The 18,454-nt window shown below is 38.2% G+C and overlaps 1 protein-coding gene across 3 annotated transcripts in view; it reads left to right on the forward strand.

The window, feature by feature from the left end:
* GLRA2 (glycine receptor alpha 2) overlaps nt 1-18,454 on the forward strand; it is a 203,856-nt gene that overhangs the window by 41,313 nt on the left and 144,089 nt on the right. For 2 of the 3 annotated variants that reach the window (XM_003415982.4, XM_010595778.3), the window contains exons 3-4: nt 3,573-3,640; nt 11,789-12,012. In XM_003415982.4, the coding sequence (XP_003416030.1) occupies nt 3,573-3,640; nt 11,789-12,012 (292 nt within the window). Of the gene's footprint in view, nt 1-3,572; nt 3,641-3,735; nt 3,804-11,788; nt 12,013-18,454 lie in introns of all 3 variants that reach the window. The other variant, XM_003415983.4, reaches the window with a different exon arrangement.

An 18,454-nucleotide genomic window follows, 5' to 3' on the forward strand; every position in this document is an offset into this window, starting at 1 on the left:
TACTTGATTTCTAGCCAGATCTCTTTTTCGTATGAATAAGGCAAAAGAAGAGAGGAAGAATGAGAGGGAGGGAGGAAGGGAAAGACAGTGATATGAGAGACTAGATGTCTATATAATTCATCTACCCAGTCAGATTCTCATCCAACTCACTTTGGAGCAGCATCGGTTTGCCAATAAATCAATTAAGGGAGCTAGTTACAGTGTACAGAACCATTCATTCGCTGGTGATCACATCTAAGAACATGTCCTTGTTAATCAGAACACCCAAGCAGATCCCTGGGCTAAAGTACAGATGAAAGGTGCTGGCATAGATCAGGCTATTTCTTAAAAGTAAAAAAAAAAAAACAACTCTATCATTCAATCCAAGACCTCGCAGAATGAGTCCCATATTCAGGGAGCTTCTGTCATTAGGGTAATTCTATCAGTCTCAGCCATTTTACCTCTGTGGCTAAAAAAGAGTCCCTAAAATTAGATCTCTTACCAACCCTGTGACCATGGGCAAATTAATTAACCACCTCTGTGCCTCAGTTTCCTCCTCTCTAAGACAGGAGTCACCATAGCACCTAATGAGGGGACTACTGAAGGAGATGAGATGAGATAAGGCACTCCCTGACACGTGAAGAGGTTTAACATGCCTCAGTTCTTATGTATGTGCTAATTCCTCATTCAGAAAAAAAAAAAAAAGCTCGAAGTTTTTTCTCTTTCCAAAGTTTTCCATCCAAATACAAAATAAACTGTGAAACAGTGCCCGCGATTAACAAGGTCAGATGTAAAGGATCAAATCATCCGAGGAACTTCTGGATCAATGGAAAACCCTTAGACCCATGGTTAGCTGGTCAGGAGAGACAGAGGGCATTGTGTAATGAAGGCGGTGCAGCAAAGTGCTTCAAGTTCAGGTGTTTGGAATCAAAATGACTAGAGAGGGAGTCTTTGCTTTTCTAATTACTTGTGGCCTGACTTTAGGCAGGTTATTTAACCTTTCCAACCCACGGTTTTCTCATCTGTAAACATTTACTGGAGCAAAAGAAAAAAAAAATTCCTCTTTAGTGAGGATTAAATTAGATAACTTTTTTAACGTGCTTAGCATAATTTTTTTTTTTTTTGTAGCATAGTGCTTCAATATGTGCTAGCTTAAAAATTTTTTTTTAGTTCCAGCAATATACTCACACTGCCAATTACTGGGAAACCCTGGTGGCGTAGTGGTTAAGAGCTATGGCTGCTAACCAAAAGGTCGGCAGTCCAAATTCAACAGGTGCTCCTTGGAAACCCTATGGGGCAGTTCTACTCTGTCCTACAGGGTCGCTATGAGTCGGAATCGACTGGACGGCAACGGGTTTGGGTTTTGGCCAACTGCTGGGAAGGATAAAAACAAACACATGAAGGGCTGACCCAGCCTTTTAAGTGCTTCCAAGCCTGTTGGGGAGGTGAGAAGGACAGATAATGTACAAAGCAAGACAACCCACATTTCAATTTTTAAGTCCCACCTGTTAAAATGATCTTTCTCTTTTTCCTGTTTCTTCCCCCATCATTCATTTTCTATCTATCTTGCACAGAAGAATTCATGAATGTTTCCCATCTCGAATTGTATGATCTAAAAGAAAATATTTTATTGTAGAGACAGGGAAAACAGCAAATGTACAATTTTTTGTGACTTGCCTCTACCTTTTCTAATTTATTTCTTGTTAGAAGAAAAATGTATTTGTTATAGGATAGAATTGCATGGCCAAGAAAGACTTGTTTTTTGTGTTTTGGGTTTTTTTGTTTTTGTTTTTTATTAACCAGAAGAGAAAAACAAAATTAAGCAGGGTAGGAAGTAACCATGGAGAAGAACTCATCTTGACAGATGTTGACATAAGAGGAACTGGGATGAACTAGAAGGACTTGCAGGATGTCAAAGGAGACAGGCGGAATATCATTTGGAATGGGGTAGTGCCTGTGACTCTACGCCTGTGAACAAGGTTTTTTTTTTTTTTAACTGACCACATTTACTTTTTCACTACAAACAGAAAAGGTAGGTATGTTAACAAGAAAAGCAGATTAACATACATCTTTTACCCAAACCCCTTGATTCTTGCTTGAGGAGTTAAATGAGCTATTTTAGCTCAAATTTCCTTTCCTCTTTTCGAGCACCCAACACAGACTCCTGGAGTTTGCAAACACAGTGCTCAAGTGCTGCCACAGCTTGTGTTTTTGCTACCAGTTTTTGAGGGAGGCCTCAAGCCAAACTCCTCTTCATTCAGATCCTGCTGGCTTGTGGATACAGAGCCAACTGGGGTTTAGCTTGCACTGGGGTGCTGGGCCTTTTGTAGAGGGAAGAGAAACAAACTCCATGGGAAAAGTAGCGAGTGAATGGATGGCTCACAGCAATACTTTCTTATCTTGGAAAGTATCCCAGGGAACTCCATGAAGGCAGCAAGCATATCCCCCAGCAAAACATGAAGGCAGTCCTCAGATAATCTTTAGACCTTAAACCTCAAACCAAAATTTTTCCCAGAAGTCAGCTTTGAAACAAACAACAGTTTAGCCGAGTTAGTAAAGTATTGTGCTCTCTCAAAGGTTTAATTATGTGGGATCAAACTGACTGCAGCATCTCAAAAGGTTAGATGAGAAGTTTAGGGGACAGTGACCTTACATTAATGGTGGTAGAATAATTCAGAAAAAGATAGCAAGAACAGTTATACAACTTGAAGATTGTAGACAGTATCACTGAATGGTACATGTGGAATTTGTTGAAATGGTGTGTCTTTTACTATGTATATTTTCACAAAAAGAATAAAATAAAATTATAAAAAGCAACAACATGAAGGCAGAAATCATGAGAGTGATTGCCTGTTGATGAAGGACAAGACGAAAAGGGGGCTGGAGTCTGGCTAGTCCCCGGGTCTCTGGATAGAAAAGTAGGTTCTTACTTGGTTCCAAACATATGTAGGATGTATGTAATAACACTTGCCTCACATCCTGTTCTTAAGGCAACAATATGGATATTATGTGACATTGTGTTTATGTCTTAACATAAATTCATTTTCTTCATTTTTGCTTTTCTGTTCACCATGCTTCATTGGGAGTCAGGGGATATAAAGTAGGAATGGGGTAACTTCAGAGGTGTCAACAGAATCCAAGTAGACCCACTTGATTAAAGGGTGTCACACAAAAGGAAGTAGATGTTCCTGACCTATCCACAATTTAAGATGCTGCTTCATTTGACCCTATGGCCCAGGCTATTTCATCACCATGGGTGTTGATGTCTATTGATGTCTACAATGTTGATGATGCCAAGGTCAAAGAAAGACCCAAAGAACTATTTCGTTAGCAACTTAGAGTAATAAATTCAATTTAATAGCTTTCGCTTATATTTTCCAAATCCAAAAGTCTTCAGGGTTAGTTATCATTGCTTAGCTTTCATTGTCTGAAATACTAGTGGGCATGCTATTACTATGGACCTCGGGTAAAATTTTTGTTTGCAATCTTGCCATCATTTAACTTTATTTGCATCTCTAACTATTTGCACAGATGTTGATGGAGCTGTAATTTTGCTTCAATGTCTATTGCAATATTCTTATTGCATTCTGCAGGTCCTCCAGTAAACGTTACTTGCAATATTTTTATCAACAGTTTTGGATCGGTCACAGAAACCACCATGGTAAGTGCTAAAATGCCACTGGCAAGAGAAAAACATGACTTGATTATGCCATGAACACAACCTGTCAAATTTTCTATTTATTGTTCAACTTGCAGGACCTCCTGTAAATGTTACCTGCAACATATTTATCAACAGCTTTGGGTCAATAGCAGAAACTACAATGGTGAGTGGGACTGAGCATTGAAGCCATCGTGTGAAGGAATGGGATGCGGGATCAAAGAGCACTGATGTATATTTGCGAGCCATTAACTGAACGCCAATTTCCAACACCAATTCAGCTCTAAAAAGTGATTACTTGTACTCTTTCATTTTGGAAAGTCATAAGTCACGTGTTCATTACTTAAAATTCAATAATTTTAGGTATCATGCCAGAGAAATTTTGGAATTACTTGATGTTTGGTTAGTTTTAGGTAAAATTACCAGTAATGAGGTTGGTGTATAGTTAAAGATATTTAAATATGTGCATCTCCAATGCTTCATAATAAATTTCAAAGTTTGAGAGATGTTTGTTATAGCCAGTCTTTTACATGTGATAGAAGTTAAACATAATCAAGCTTTCCTATATTATATATATAGATAGATAATATATATAATACATATATGCATATACATACATACATCATGATGTGATTTTGTTGGACTAGGAAGGAGTCCCAAGTCTGTAGCGATTACGTTACATGCACGACTTTTCTAAAAAAAAAAGAAAAAAAACATAAAACTAATTAAAAGTTTATGGAGACTATGGTAACATGTTCCATGTAGGTGTAAAAGATCCTGTGAAACTCACCAAGAATCCTTATAAAGGTCATGGTGGTGGTGTTGCTTATGATAAAGCCTCTTAGATAAGTAGCTTTACTCCCACACAGTAATAGGCTATAACCTGGAGGTTGCATTTTTTGGTGAAGCATTTTCTTGGTCCTCATACAATTTACTTCCAGTCCTAAGTCAATTAAAAAAAAAAATTAGCTGGTTTTAATTTTCATGACTATGTAACGTATACAGCCATATTGTTGGATGAGATCAAAATAAAATACAGTTGAGCTTGACTGAGTACTATGGTGGCTGACGTCCTAGAAATACTCAAGAAGTGAAATAATGAGCCTAATGCCTTTGAAAAGGAAAAAATAATGTTCCTCTGTTATGGATTTTCTTTTAGGGTACTAGGAATGTGTTTAATAAATTACTGTACTTTGTGGTATCCTTGATGCTAGAAAGAATTAATTTACCTTTTACCATTCCTTTTCACGGACAAGATTAGACACAATGCAACTCCATTACCCATTTTAATATTGCTCTGACACAGCATTGTCCGGAAATGAGACTTCCAGGGCTTCGGCAGAATACGGCACATTAAGAATTTTAGCCAAATAAGATAATTTTGATAAGGTTACTAAATGGCTCATAAGAAAAGTTAAACATGGAAAGAATAACCCACCTTTGGGCTTGGCATTCAGTTTCTGTCTCTCCCCTCTTGGTTTTATCTTGCTAACAGAGGGGCCAGGCTTCCAGTAGCCCAAACCACCATCACCAGCTTTACACGATGGCATTCAATGACAATATTTGCACGACCTAATGCTGATTGCATTAATTAGACTCTTAAGTTGCTTTGATTAAATCTCCTCATTGTATTTTATTCTCAATCAAAAATGTAAATGTGTACCTTTTTAATGTTCATTAATGCAAGAAAAAGCGAACCATTTAAGGAGATGAAAACGGAAGCTGTGGATATCCTTGTTTTCCTCTGTCTTTAACAGCTGCTAAAGGTGTTTAATAAATGGGCTGTGTAGGTGCTTCCTGGCCACTTATTAAGGTGTCCTTTGTCATGATTCTTATCAGAAAAATTGGAAATTGCTGCTGAAGTGTGGTATCAACGGCCTGTCTTTTCTGCTGTGCAAGATAGGTCAAATGGCATGGTCAGAAGACTGATGTGTATCGTGCTTCTTTTATTTTATTTCTTAGCTTTTGATGTAATTAAGAATTTCATTTGGCTTTAAACATTTTTTTTTCTTTCTTCAATTATGGCTTTGGTGTGAAACTAAACAAAATATGTATTTTTGAAATTCTATCAGGCTTTAAGTCAAACAATAAATCCTCATGCCATCTAGGGAATAAATATTTTCTGTAAAAGGCAAGACAACAAATATTTAAGGCCTTGAGAGCCAGACAGTCTTGGTTGCCACTACTCAGTCCTGCCCTTTTGGCATGCAATCAGCCATAAACAATATGTAAACAAATGAATGTGGCTGTACTCCAATAAAACTTTATTTACAAAAACAAAGCCATTGATATTTAAATGGATGTTGTCTGGAGGCTCATAAGAATGTGAGAACTGCTCTGCTATGGAAGGGTCTTGGCTGTCCAGGTCATAGGCTTCCAGCTGGGCCTGAGGCTCTGCCTGGGAGCTCACCTGATGCACCTGTACACCGTCATCACAGCCCAAGCTTCCTCCACCAAAACTCTGAGGTTTTACTATCCACGAATTTGCCCACATGTCCAAAAAATTTCCCGCAGAAAAACTGGACAAAAAATTAAACAAAATCAGTTTCTTCCCTGAACTGTCTTTAGTAGGAATCGAAACATCTCACACTCAACTTTAAGGCACAACGATGTGGCTGTTGAGGACATTGATTAGTGCTATTTCCTGGGGATAATAGTTTTGCTTTCTCTACATTTTCTGGAATGAATTTTTCCAAGATTGCCTCAGAAGTTTGAGTTTCTAAACATGTTGATTTTCCTCTCTTCCCTCCGGCTCCACTCTCACCCCATGCCCAGGATAGCATTACTGAAGGGTTTAGTGTTGGGTGTTTGTTTGTTCCCAAATAAGAAGCAATGATTATCTGTTTCAAGAACTCAACATGACTTTCTTTTTTTCTTCTTTTTTTTTTTATTATGCTTTAAGTGAAAGTTTACAATTCAAGGCAGTTTCTCATACAAAAACTTATACGCACGTTGTTATATGACCCTAGTTGCTCTCCCTATAATGTGACAGCACACTCCTCCTCTCCACCCTGTATTTCCCAAGTCCATTCAGCAAGCTCCTGTCCCCCTCTGCCTTCTCGTCTCACCTTCAGACAGGAGCTGGCCACATAGTCTCATGGGTCTACTTGAGCAAAGAAGTACACTCCTCACCAGTATCATTTTAAAAACATGACTTTCTTTTGGCTACCCAGTCTATGTCTCTTACGGTTGATGCAATTCCACTAATTATTGTTGGTACTGCTTGCCCACAAAGTATCAAGCAATTTACAAACCCAATACCACCTCTCACTTCCTTGATGTGTTAGTGCCAGAGATGTGTACTCACATGACAACGTTCTGTCTGTGAGGAATAATTTTCTCTAAGGAATAACTTTATAGATCATTGTGATGATATACATTATTCTAAAACACACGTTTTTATTTATTAAGAGACACAGGGGTCTGTTGATGGTTGTTGATAGTTGACTATGTGTTAAGAGTATTCAGTGGAACAAATTTCGTGTGGTCCCAAAAGGCTTAGAAGACTTTATAGTCAGGCATGCCTCAAGAGACAGGTTACATTCTGGTTTGGGAGGGTCAGTTTACCATTTCCTCCACTCCTCCTTTTTTTTTTTAGCTGCAAAAAAAATTTTTTTTTTTTTAGATGGCAAGTGAATTTACAGGATGGGGGTGTCTCTTTACAACTTCCTCTTTCCTGATGTAAAGGCATAGTTTTGGGATACTAGTAATGCCATTTAAGGTCCAGTGTGTTCGCATGCCATCTGCATGTAGCTCTCCCCAAGGCTGGGCCATCAGAAAGCTGAGGAGGGATGCTCTACACACTCTTCCAAATGACTGCCTGGAAGGATATGGTTGGAGAGTGTGTGCTTTGGAGCAGTGGATGCCGGGCCACTACCCATGCCATAGCAGTAGATCCTGACCCTTTCTCATTTAAAAGGTAGAAGGTGGAGCTGAAAGTGTATAAAATGTTTCCACTTAGAGACCATCTCTGGCATATGATTCCAGCTCCCCCAAAACTCTGCCCTGAAAGGTAAATCCCACAAGCTCTGTAGGTTGGGCTGCAGGATGAAGAGTTGTTTTACTCTGATCTGAAATCATGTTCCTGGGGAACTGTGATAAGAAGGTAGACAGCCTCCCATGAGAATGCATGCTATTCTGTAACTGCTGAACCAACACTATGGGCTCCCTTTCATTCTATAGCTGCATAAGCAATTCAGGAGGAGGTACTAACTGATCTGAGATGGCACAATTCTTATTTCTGACTTCTTGAGGAAGAATCAAGAATCTATCATAGGCCTGGTATTTATGTTAAACTAATACATAAGGTGCCCATGGTCTCTAAATTGGCAAAGGAATGTTAAAGCTTGAATTCACCAGAAGGCAACTGCCCCCATAATTTCAAACTCAAGGCTAACCTTCCATATTAAAGGCTAGCACAGACTCAAGATGATGAAAACGTTACTGAAGTGTAGCCAGAAGGAAAATCAGAGTGCGGGAGCTGTGTGGGGACTGAATCAAGCATGTCCTTGTCTTTGATAACTTCATAATGTAATCAGATTGAAATATGCATACGTTTAAAAAGACTAAGAGGATAACGGCAAGGTTTAATAGGAGTACGCATGAAACAGAGTGGCAATCTCTATGAGAAAATGCTACCTTAAATATAATAGTGGCAAAATAATTCAATTTAAGGAAACCATCTTTGTGGAGTGGGCACAGCATTTGAAGGTATCAGAAAAAGTGAAACTTCAGAAATTCTAAATTTGATATGAAATAATAATATGGAATATAGCTACTTTCATTACCTTGGGTTAAGAGTATAATGAATATGACTTGCACATAGCTTTTGAAAAAATATGATATATATATATATATATATAATTTGAACATTTCTGTTACCTAATCCAACACCCAAATAGTCAATCATAGGGAAACAAATTTTAGTACAAGAAAATGTCATTTATTTGAAGTAGAATCTGCCCCTGGAGACAGAAGGCAACCTAAAAGAATATTCAGTCTGCATTTAAGCATGTCTCTCAATATTTACTTCTCCTTTAATATTTCATTAAACCTAGAAGCAAAAGTAAAAACAAAGAAAGACTACAGAACAATGTAATTGTTCTCCTGTGGTTTGGAATATCATGAGTGAATAAATCTATCTGTAAATAAATAGAGATGGTGCACAGATAAATTGCATGCGTCAAAGTTCAACCTTTATATTGAAAATGAGAGTAAGTTGAAAGAATTACAGACACACGGTTCCAGAAAAAAAAAATTTTTTTTGACTGTCTACTTCTTGAGATCTTTTGTACTCTTAAAGATTCTAAGGATTGCTGTTGATTTTAGAATAATGTATATCATCATAAACAAAATTATGGATAAATTTTGATTCCTATTAGAAAGAACAAATATTTATAATCTAAAGCTCTAACAAAAGCCTTATGTAATTGCTGGCATTGTGGCATAAAATATATTTTCTCCTCTAAGTTCTCCACTTATCCTTGCTTACAAATAGGGAGATTAATTTATTTAAAATTAACCATTAGACATTTCACAGTTGTATTGCGATATGATAGTCGCAATGTTGGGAGAATCTATTTCATTATTTTCTATATATAAAATTCAAACTAGAAACCAGGAAACACTGCAGAAGAACACTTATGGGAGAGACTTTTTAAAAAGATGTATATTAGCTGTGAAAATTTATAATTGAGACGTTTTTCTTCAAGGTCAATTTTTTCATATCTTATGGCACTAATGTAGTATTCTCAAGGGCCTTCCAATACACATTTTAGATCCTCAAGGGAGGATTACGATGATGTTCTCTTGGTGATTTTGCTGCCCATTGCTCCCTGTCTGGCTTCTCATGGCCTTTGCCATCAATATTTAACCCATTCACTTCTCTTATTTCCAGGTGCCATTACTTCCTCTGCTTTGAGTTTTTTTACCTCAAGAATTGGCTAAGGGATAAAACCTCCTTCCTTTCGACTTCCTGTTGAAACAGGCACACAGAGACCTCCTAATTAATTTTGTTAAGGATAACTGGTTGTCACTCCAGGGAAATAAAGGAAGGGGGGCGGTCTTCAAACACTAGCTAAACTGCATTTTTTTTTCCAGGAAACCTTATGAAAATCTCTTAGTTGATGTAGCTAGTGTGTACTCATACATAAAATTACTTATATTTTCAATAGCCCTTCTTTGACTTTTCCACAAATCAATATTTCCACTCGTTACTCACACAATACTTCCAAGTTTCCAGCAAATGATGTTCCCAATGAATCCTCTGGTCCCTTTGGGTAATTCTGGAAATGAGCAATGCGGTGAACTTGGCGGTTCTGTCATTTCTTTGGTCCACTCACTGGGGGAGACAAGATGGGATGGAAGCCTGGCTGGGTCCACAACAGCGCCCTCTTGTGTATGAGAATTGCCGTGCAGGCCTCATATACCCGTTGCCGTCGAGTTGATGCCGACTCATAGCGACCCTATGAGAACAGAGACAGAGTAGAACTGCCCCATAGAGTTTCCAAGGAGCGCCTAGCAGATTTGAACTGCTGACCTTTAAGTTAGCAGCCGTAGCATTTAACCACTACACCACCAGGGTTTCCAGGCCTGGTATAATCCCAAATAAATGTCAGCTGATAAATTCTCCAAGTCAGAAAGTCCTTATGTTATACAATGCAGAACCCCAAGATTATTTTCTTTTAATATCTTAGCCTTTCCAAATGATCTGGGTTTTGATGACTGAGTCTCAGTAGTTAGTTAGTAACTATTTCATTATTAGCCTTCATTTGGCCTACACTGGACACCCTTCCCATGAACTGCCACCTCCAAAATGATCTATAAGCCTGACCATCAGAATGGCGGTATTTGAAACAAACACTCATGGCAATTTGGATAGTTTAGTAAATAGGTAGAAGAAACTGGATTTGAAGCTCTTTTCCATACACACTGATCTTTACAACTAATTTTTTTTCTTTTGTCCTTGAGGAAATTAGCCAAAACTGAGCATTCTGAAGGGGTCTCCAGGGTGCCTGGTAGAGCAACCAATCATCCCAATTTGCTTAAAATTGAAGGGGTGGCCTGGATGTGGGGCTTTCAGGACTAAAAGTGGGAAAGTTTCAGGCAAACCAAGACAAGTTGGTCTCTATTAGTATAGGGTAAACAATGACCCAAAATCCAGTTGCCAAAGATGTGGAGATGGAGCAAATGAGGATGAAAATGGTAAAGGAAATAGTAAAAATGAATGAGACTATATAGCCCTAAATGACCACAAGTGGCAGGAATGGACAACTATTAACTGAACCACACATAGTCCAGGTTGACTAAGAAATACAATTGAGGCCTCCATCAGGGTCCAAATTATCAAGCTGAGCAACAGTTTCCATGAATCTAAATATCTTCGAGTAGAAGTCCCAGGAGAGCAGTCAAGATGATTCCTTATTACAAAAGGAAATCGCCAGGCCAAATGGGAATGCCAGGAGAGTACATGAGGCTCCCAGGGGGAAGGACCACCTTTGTCAGAATGTGTTCAGACTAGAGAATCATGAAAAAGATCCCTGTTTTTGGTGAAGCATCATGTTGGCTACTGTAGCTACAACCCATTCAGAGAAATGATAAAATATTTAATATTTTTGAAAGTAAGCTGTGAGGAAATTATTTTGTCAGCAAGAAGCATCTTAATATTTATGTTGATGAATTTTAAAGATATTGCTCCATCATGTCACAGCTTAATAATGAGTTTTCTACTCCCAAAATCAGAGTGAGTTTCCTTCTGCCCAGAGCTTCTGAGATCATGTAATTTTTGATTTGAAAAATGAATCAGTTTTATTTGACAATCTGCCTTCCCAGACTGATTTCTCGACTCGTTGTTACCTTTTTCTACAGTAAAATCAGCTTAAGTTAGTTATTTGATCCCAGAATGACTAGATTAAACATAAAAAATATTCAGTCAAACTCGACCTGTTGCATTAGTGCTCTGATTTGGTTAAGTCTGCTTTCTGTCCCTACATCAATAGAACTGAGTGGTTTATTTTGACCAAGGTAGACATGGCCTGTTTTACTCAGATATCAGTGCTATACTAAATTAGGGAGGAGAGCAAGGGGGGAATGGAGATGGCCTCTTATGCTAGCATAGGTGATAAATAACTCCTGTGCATGGCATTTCTTTAGGACTACCGTGTGAACATTTTTTTGAGACAACAGTGGAATGATTCACGGCTGGCATACAGCGAGTACCCTGATGATTCTCTGGATTTGGACCCATCTATGCTGGACTCCATTTGGAAACCAGATCTGTTCTTTGCCAATGAGAAGGGAGCCAATTTCCATGATGTCACCACCGACAACAAATTGCTACGGATTTCAAAAAATGGCAAAGTACTCTACAGTATTAGGTAAGCCTCCTTTCACTGCTCCTGCTCACATCTCCATTTCTCTGCTGGGCTAGAGCTGCTTGATTCTTTAGGCAGGATGTAGATGAAGATTTGACTTTGGTGACTTAGAATTGGTAGAGAGGACCAGAGGTTCCCATGGTTTCAGGAATGTGATTCACCACAAATACAAATGTATGGTAGAACAGTAGGATTGTTTCAATAAAGAAAGTATAGGCCCTTCAATTGAACTACCATTGAGCATAATGTACAAAGTCTCATTTCAAATAATCCTGCCATTCTGTAACATTTAACTACAAAAAAATGCAATGGCTCAGCATGGTCACTGACAGCACATTTTGGGCTGGGTGAGTAGAGATCTGGTTCTAATCCCAACTCTGCTTCTAATTAACCATATGACCTTGAGCTTTTAGCTTTTCTTGACCTTGGGTTTTGACTTGGAATAGACAATTACTTATTTTTGCTTTTATATTCAAATGCGATCTTCAGAATCTTTATTACCACCCAGGCTCAAAATAATCTCTCCCTTTTCTGAACTCTAATGGTTTCTCTTTGGCTCTTTAAGGCTCTTATTTCTTTCTACCTTATATTTTGACAATTTTTGTACTCATGAGTATAGCATAAGAAAATGCAGTTTTGGAATCAGACAGATCCAGAATTAAATCCAAGCTCTACCACTTACTAATTTACTTAACTCATAACCCTCGATTTCCTTAATTGTAAAATGGGAAACACCACATTTATCAATGAGTGTTCTCATGAGAATCAATGGTAAAGAGTAGAGGGCAGCAAACATTTTATGTAAAGGGTCAGATAGTAAGTATTTTAAGCTTTGCAAGCCATAAAGTCTCTGTCTCAACTATTCAATTCTGGCATTGTAGTGTGAAAATACCTATAGACAATATGCAAATAATCGGGGATGATTATGTTTCAATAAAATTTTACTTACAAAACAGGTGGAAGACTGAACTTCAGCTGCTGGTCATAGTTTGATGATCCCTAATATTGAGTACAGAAAAATATTTGACATAGTATCTGACCCAAAGTATGTGCTCAATAAATTAAATGATGCCCATAAGTATCTTAAAGTCAATCTTCTTTCTAAATAGTAAGCTTTTGAGGCCAAGGACTTGGAATTTACCTCTTTTGTAATTCCTTCCAAAGGGCTAGGGACAGTGTATTCATAAGGAATTCTTAGTACATTGAATAAATAATGACATTTTAAAGGCCCTTAATTTAATTCCCCCCTTCTCTCCAAATTTTATTACCAAAAAAAAAAATTGGATAGCTAATTCCTTGAATATAATTTGTTCACAAGTTTGCAGACTTGCTGCCATTACAACCTCATTTCAAAACTCTGTAGACAATTTTGCTCTGTATTGTGTATTCCAATCTTATACCCAGTAATTTTACAGCTTGCTGATGGCCGACAGCCCCAATATCTTATGGAAAGAAAAAGACTGCTTATTTGTAAAAAGTGGCTAAGTCACTGCTTTCATGAAGAACCAGGAAACTTTCTCTAACACCCATTTTAATTTTGAAGAAACACAGAATATTCTGATAGTAATGCTTTTGTTTGGTGTAAGATGCCGTTTTGGGCACAACCTAACTTGACATGACCTGATGAAATGAGACATATGTAGAGCATGGTGCTGGGAAGGAGAGTTATAAAAAGCAGCTCAAGATATCAGCTGCTCCAGCTAACCCTCTGGGCCTTGGGTGGCATTTGCTCTAGTAAATACCTGGCATCGTGCATGGCTGCAATAAAACCAGGGCGGTTTTTTTTTTCCTGCTCTATGAAAATCTTTCCATTCTAGAACTGTGAAGAATATAAGGGTCCCAGCCCTAGATCTAGAGGCAATTCTATCTCTGATTCCCAAATGTAGCATATTGCAGGCCCTAAAATACCCTAACTGTTGTTTTGGATTGGGTGGGGTTTGTCCTACAGTAGGCTGGCTTAGATTTTTTTCTCCCTCGGGGGTGTTCTCTGAAATCAGAGGAAAGATGCTTGGTGAAGGAGAATGGGACATGCATTTGGGGGAAAACACAAGCTCTTGCCAGGGTGAACTGCAGGAATCTAATTATTTGCCTGGAAGCCAGACACTGTGCTGGGCCCAGAGAGCTAGAGCTGAATAAGACATGGTCCCTGCCCTGGAAAGGCTCTAGTCTAACAAGGCAGGAGGGCACAAAACAAATTAAGTAAAGGCAATAAAGATGGAATGAGGGGGGAAATGTGAATCTAACTTTGCAAATGAACTGTGTGGCCCAGATTGTTAGAATTTGGGGGCTGGTGCCCAACGCTCCTGTTTACTTGAGTCACTGGGCCCAATCTAACTAGACGTCAAGGAATAATTAGTCCTACTATAAGCCCAGCTGCAGGATCTGACTCAAGTTTAAGGCCAAGCTACAGATGCTGATGTCTTAAAGGTGCTAGGAAGTCCCTGCTGAAATTCCATTAGGAAGGAATTTGTCTGTACATTCAGGTTTACAGTGCAAATACTCTTGGGAGATGGCACCCTTTGACCTAAATTCATACTAAATTGTAAAGGCTGATGTGAGACTTATTTCTGAGAGTGTTTTGCTAGCACTGAAGAATCGTGAGAAAGAGAATATTGGATGCCTGATAACCTTACAGGAGAAATGGAATAGAAGGAAGACAGTTGGGAAAGATACAAGGAAACAGCTAGAAGTACCAAAGACAAGCTCATGAATTGCCTGTGCCCTACACAGTTAAATAATTACTTAAGCATTGGTCCACATTGAAAAGATATATTCTGTGGTGGTGGTTTGTATTTGCATTTTTTTGAAACCTAGAGCAAATGCTGATAGCGTTTCATCCAGGAATGATTCCATGCTTTTCTTAGCTTTGTTAGGAGCAGAGATAGAATTAACTCTGCATGGAAACTAGAGCTCTAGGCTTTGATGGCCAAACAAAACACAAACAGAACTGTGCAGTCCATTGGTTGCATAACAAGCAAGCTCACACTTTCCAAGGTTTTAAATATCTGCTTCCAAAAAGGTGGGGGTCTAAAAAAAGGGAGCAATAGACGGAATTCCCTAAGTATCCTCCTGAGTCAGACACTGCGGTATTGTGGTAAAATTCAAACAAATCTTTGAAGTAAAAGCCAAAAGTCTGTAGCTCAGTGGTAGCAAATTTTCTATTGATGCCGGACACAGTCTTTGTTTATAAAAGAAAAAAAGTGTCAAATCTATTTCTGTTCATTTCTCTTCTGATTTCTTCTCTCTTTTCACTTCTCTAATATGCTTTATCATGTGCCCTGTTTTTATTAAATGTTTTCCATTAATTACTGGTTATCCCTGACCAAAGTATAAACAAGGACACAAATCTTGCTTTGAACACCCTCTTTATAGAGTCAAATTCTAAATTGAAGTTATTTAAAATGGCCTAAATCTATAGTGGAATAATGAAATGAACTTGAGTCTTGCACATATTATTGTACAAGCAAGATTTATTGAATTGAATGTAATGGATTGTAGTAAAGTCAGGACACCATGGAATATGGTGAACAAGATGAAAGAAAAAGGAAAAATGAGCAGCTCGTCTCACTTGTCCATGAGGTCTTTGGAGTTATTTGTTTTCTACCGTTACTTCCTATTGCTCCTGATAATTTCTTGCCAGAACTCTGACTCTTACAGACGCATATGAATTTTTTTTTAACTGTATCTTGCAAAATATCTAATCCAACACCCTTGCTTTACAGATGAGACAGTGACTTCTTCTAGAAGTTAGGTGATCCAAAATAATGGAGCCTATTAACAGGAAAGCTAGGATGAGAATCAGAGCTCTTGGCTTCTGGTTCAGTGCTATCATCTCATAAAAAAAAAAAAAATCTCATACCTGCATTAATTCCTCGTTTACTCCAACCCAAGTCCAAAGACACAAGTAAATACAATTTCAAAGACATAGAGTTTTGAACTAATCTTTTTGGGACTCATTTTTGAAAGGGCTGTTGGAGGAAGAATGTAAGATTCAGATGAGAACATAAATTGTCTTCGAATTTTGAATTTTAAATTCAAGGTAAAACAATTGTTTCCCAATGGAAGATCTGTTTAATAGTTTTACATAGCACATATAGAGTATCTACTTTCTGAAAATTTTTACTGTCATTGGCTCAAAGGTCCAAAGAGACCCACTGAAGTCACTAAGTCAACTTCCTGCCTTCAAGCAGCTGGTTGAGAACCCATTCTATTTTTAAAGACCTTCAGAGAAGGAGGTTTTATATCCCTACATGGGGCAGATATTCTTCCTCCTTCCTTAAAAAAAAAAAAAAAAAACTTAAATTACCTTTGTTGCAGCTTAAATCATTTGCTTTTTCCTCCATTTATTAACATGATAAACAAATGGCAACCATTTTTGAAACGATGGAGGGATTACCTAATTATTTTTGTTTTCATACATCTTTGTCCCACCAGAGTTAGTACACATATATGTTTGCTCACCAAAAGCACACTGCTGATTTAATTTTACAGTGTGTTCTACTTCAACATCAAGATGGTCTTCATCTTGCAATTTCCAGTTTGTTTTATAGCTTGGGGCCCCTACTCAAAACCTATGGTGTTACATGCCATCCTGGGAACTTCTGATACTATAGTAGGCACAGATTTTAGATTCAGACACCCTTGGTCTTGAGCCTTTAGCCCCAGCACTAGCTGTGTGACTTAGAAGAATTTGTTGCCTCTCCGAACCTCTATTTTCTCAGTTTTGAAGAAGTGATCAATTGGTTGTGGATAATAAGAGAAGACAATATGTGTTATATGCACAAACACTCAAAACTGCTATTGCCACATATTCTAGGGCTCTTGGTATTTTCTGGAAATGTAATGATTGTGCTTTATGTTTCAGCCACTAAGACAAAGAATAAACTGAACAAGATAGAAACCCACAAACTCTAGACCCATTCTTTGAGTGTGACCCTATAGAGCAGGGATTCTTAACCTGAGGGCTAAGTGAAAAGTCCAGGGGCTTCTTTGACCTCCGTAAAAGTGTATGCATATTTTGTATATATGTGGATTTAAGCCCTTTTGTGCTTGTTTAGAGGTAACGGTCCTTATCTTCCTTAAAGAAGGTGATAACCCTCAAAAGGTTAACAATTGTTTGCCTTCAGTGTCTTCTTATTTGACAGATCATAAAGGGCGCTTATATTACCTGCCAACTGCAGACAGTCCTCCAAACCATAAATAATTACGGGATTGCTCCTCCACAGCACCCATATTGCCAAGGCATCTATCTGCTACCTCACCACCAACCTTTATCTGACCTGAAACTTATTTCTTAAAAATGTTTGAAGGTGATTTGCTTGTTAATCCCTCTTGAGTTAACTCACAACTCCAGGTGTTGATGATTCAGTGTTCTGCCTTCCAGTAGTATTTGAATTGTAATAGAGAACTGTTGGGGATTGAGATGTCTTCTCTCTCCGATGAATTACAGGCACCACCCAGAGTAGGTGGAGTGTAGATTTCTAGACAGGCATCCAACAGTGCTTGCCAAACAATCCTGTCTAATGACCTACTCTACCCACACACATAAAAGGCCAACCTTTTTCACACAGCCACGCATCCTTGACTCATCCTATGGCTTGATGTAAGAACTTCAAAAGATTCTAATTTTAGTTATAGAATGGTTTTCAAGGCATGGAAAAAAGAACATTCTTTATATAGATGTCAGAGCTGAAAATAAAATCCACAGTGAATTAAGATCTGCTAAATGTTACCAAAGGTGATGCTTTATCTTACACGCAATTTTAATGAGACATGTAATCTCATATTTTCTGTTAGAAGGTAGCTATGAAAAGCTACAGTTTCTTCTCTCTGAGCGTATTTGCACCATATTTATCTTTATAGCCTATAATCCAGGCAAAATTACATTCTCGTTTCCAACTCTCTGTCCTCATTAGTTTTGTGACTTGACTTAATGCAGTAATTAATAACTGTAACATAAGCGCCCACATCAGAATTAAACAGTGAGGCTTCAGAGAGGTGCTGAGAAATGCCATGGAAACCACAATGATCCCATTCTTCCTAGAGGCAAACAAGGCTAGAAGGGTGGGGATTTCTAGCCTGCACATCCGCTGATGGATTCAGCAGGAGCTGAGCTGACAAGTAAAGGGTGGGGAGTATTTTTTGGAGAAAGGCCTCAAAAAAAGGTGTGGCTGAGGGTAGAAGCATTAAGGTCTAGAAAGTGTGTTCTATAAATGACAGACTATTATGAAGTCCTGGAAAGCTCTGTTAAGCTCCAGATTGGGTTCAGAAATACACATACACTAAGGGGCATAATATGGGTTCTAACACAACAGGGTGAGGCTCTTACCCTTGTTTGAGAGAAAAGAAAGAACTGTGAAATGAAATACAAGATTCTTATTTTCCATGGCAGCTGGCAGGACCACTTGTCCTTGACTGTTTACCTGCTTGGATTAACAGTAGCAAC

Source organism: Loxodonta africana, chromosome X, assembly GCF_030014295.1.
Source record: "Loxodonta africana isolate mLoxAfr1 chromosome X, mLoxAfr1.hap2, whole genome shotgun sequence".
In the NCBI taxonomy this organism is placed as follows: Eukaryota; Metazoa; Chordata; class Mammalia; order Proboscidea; family Elephantidae; genus Loxodonta; species Loxodonta africana.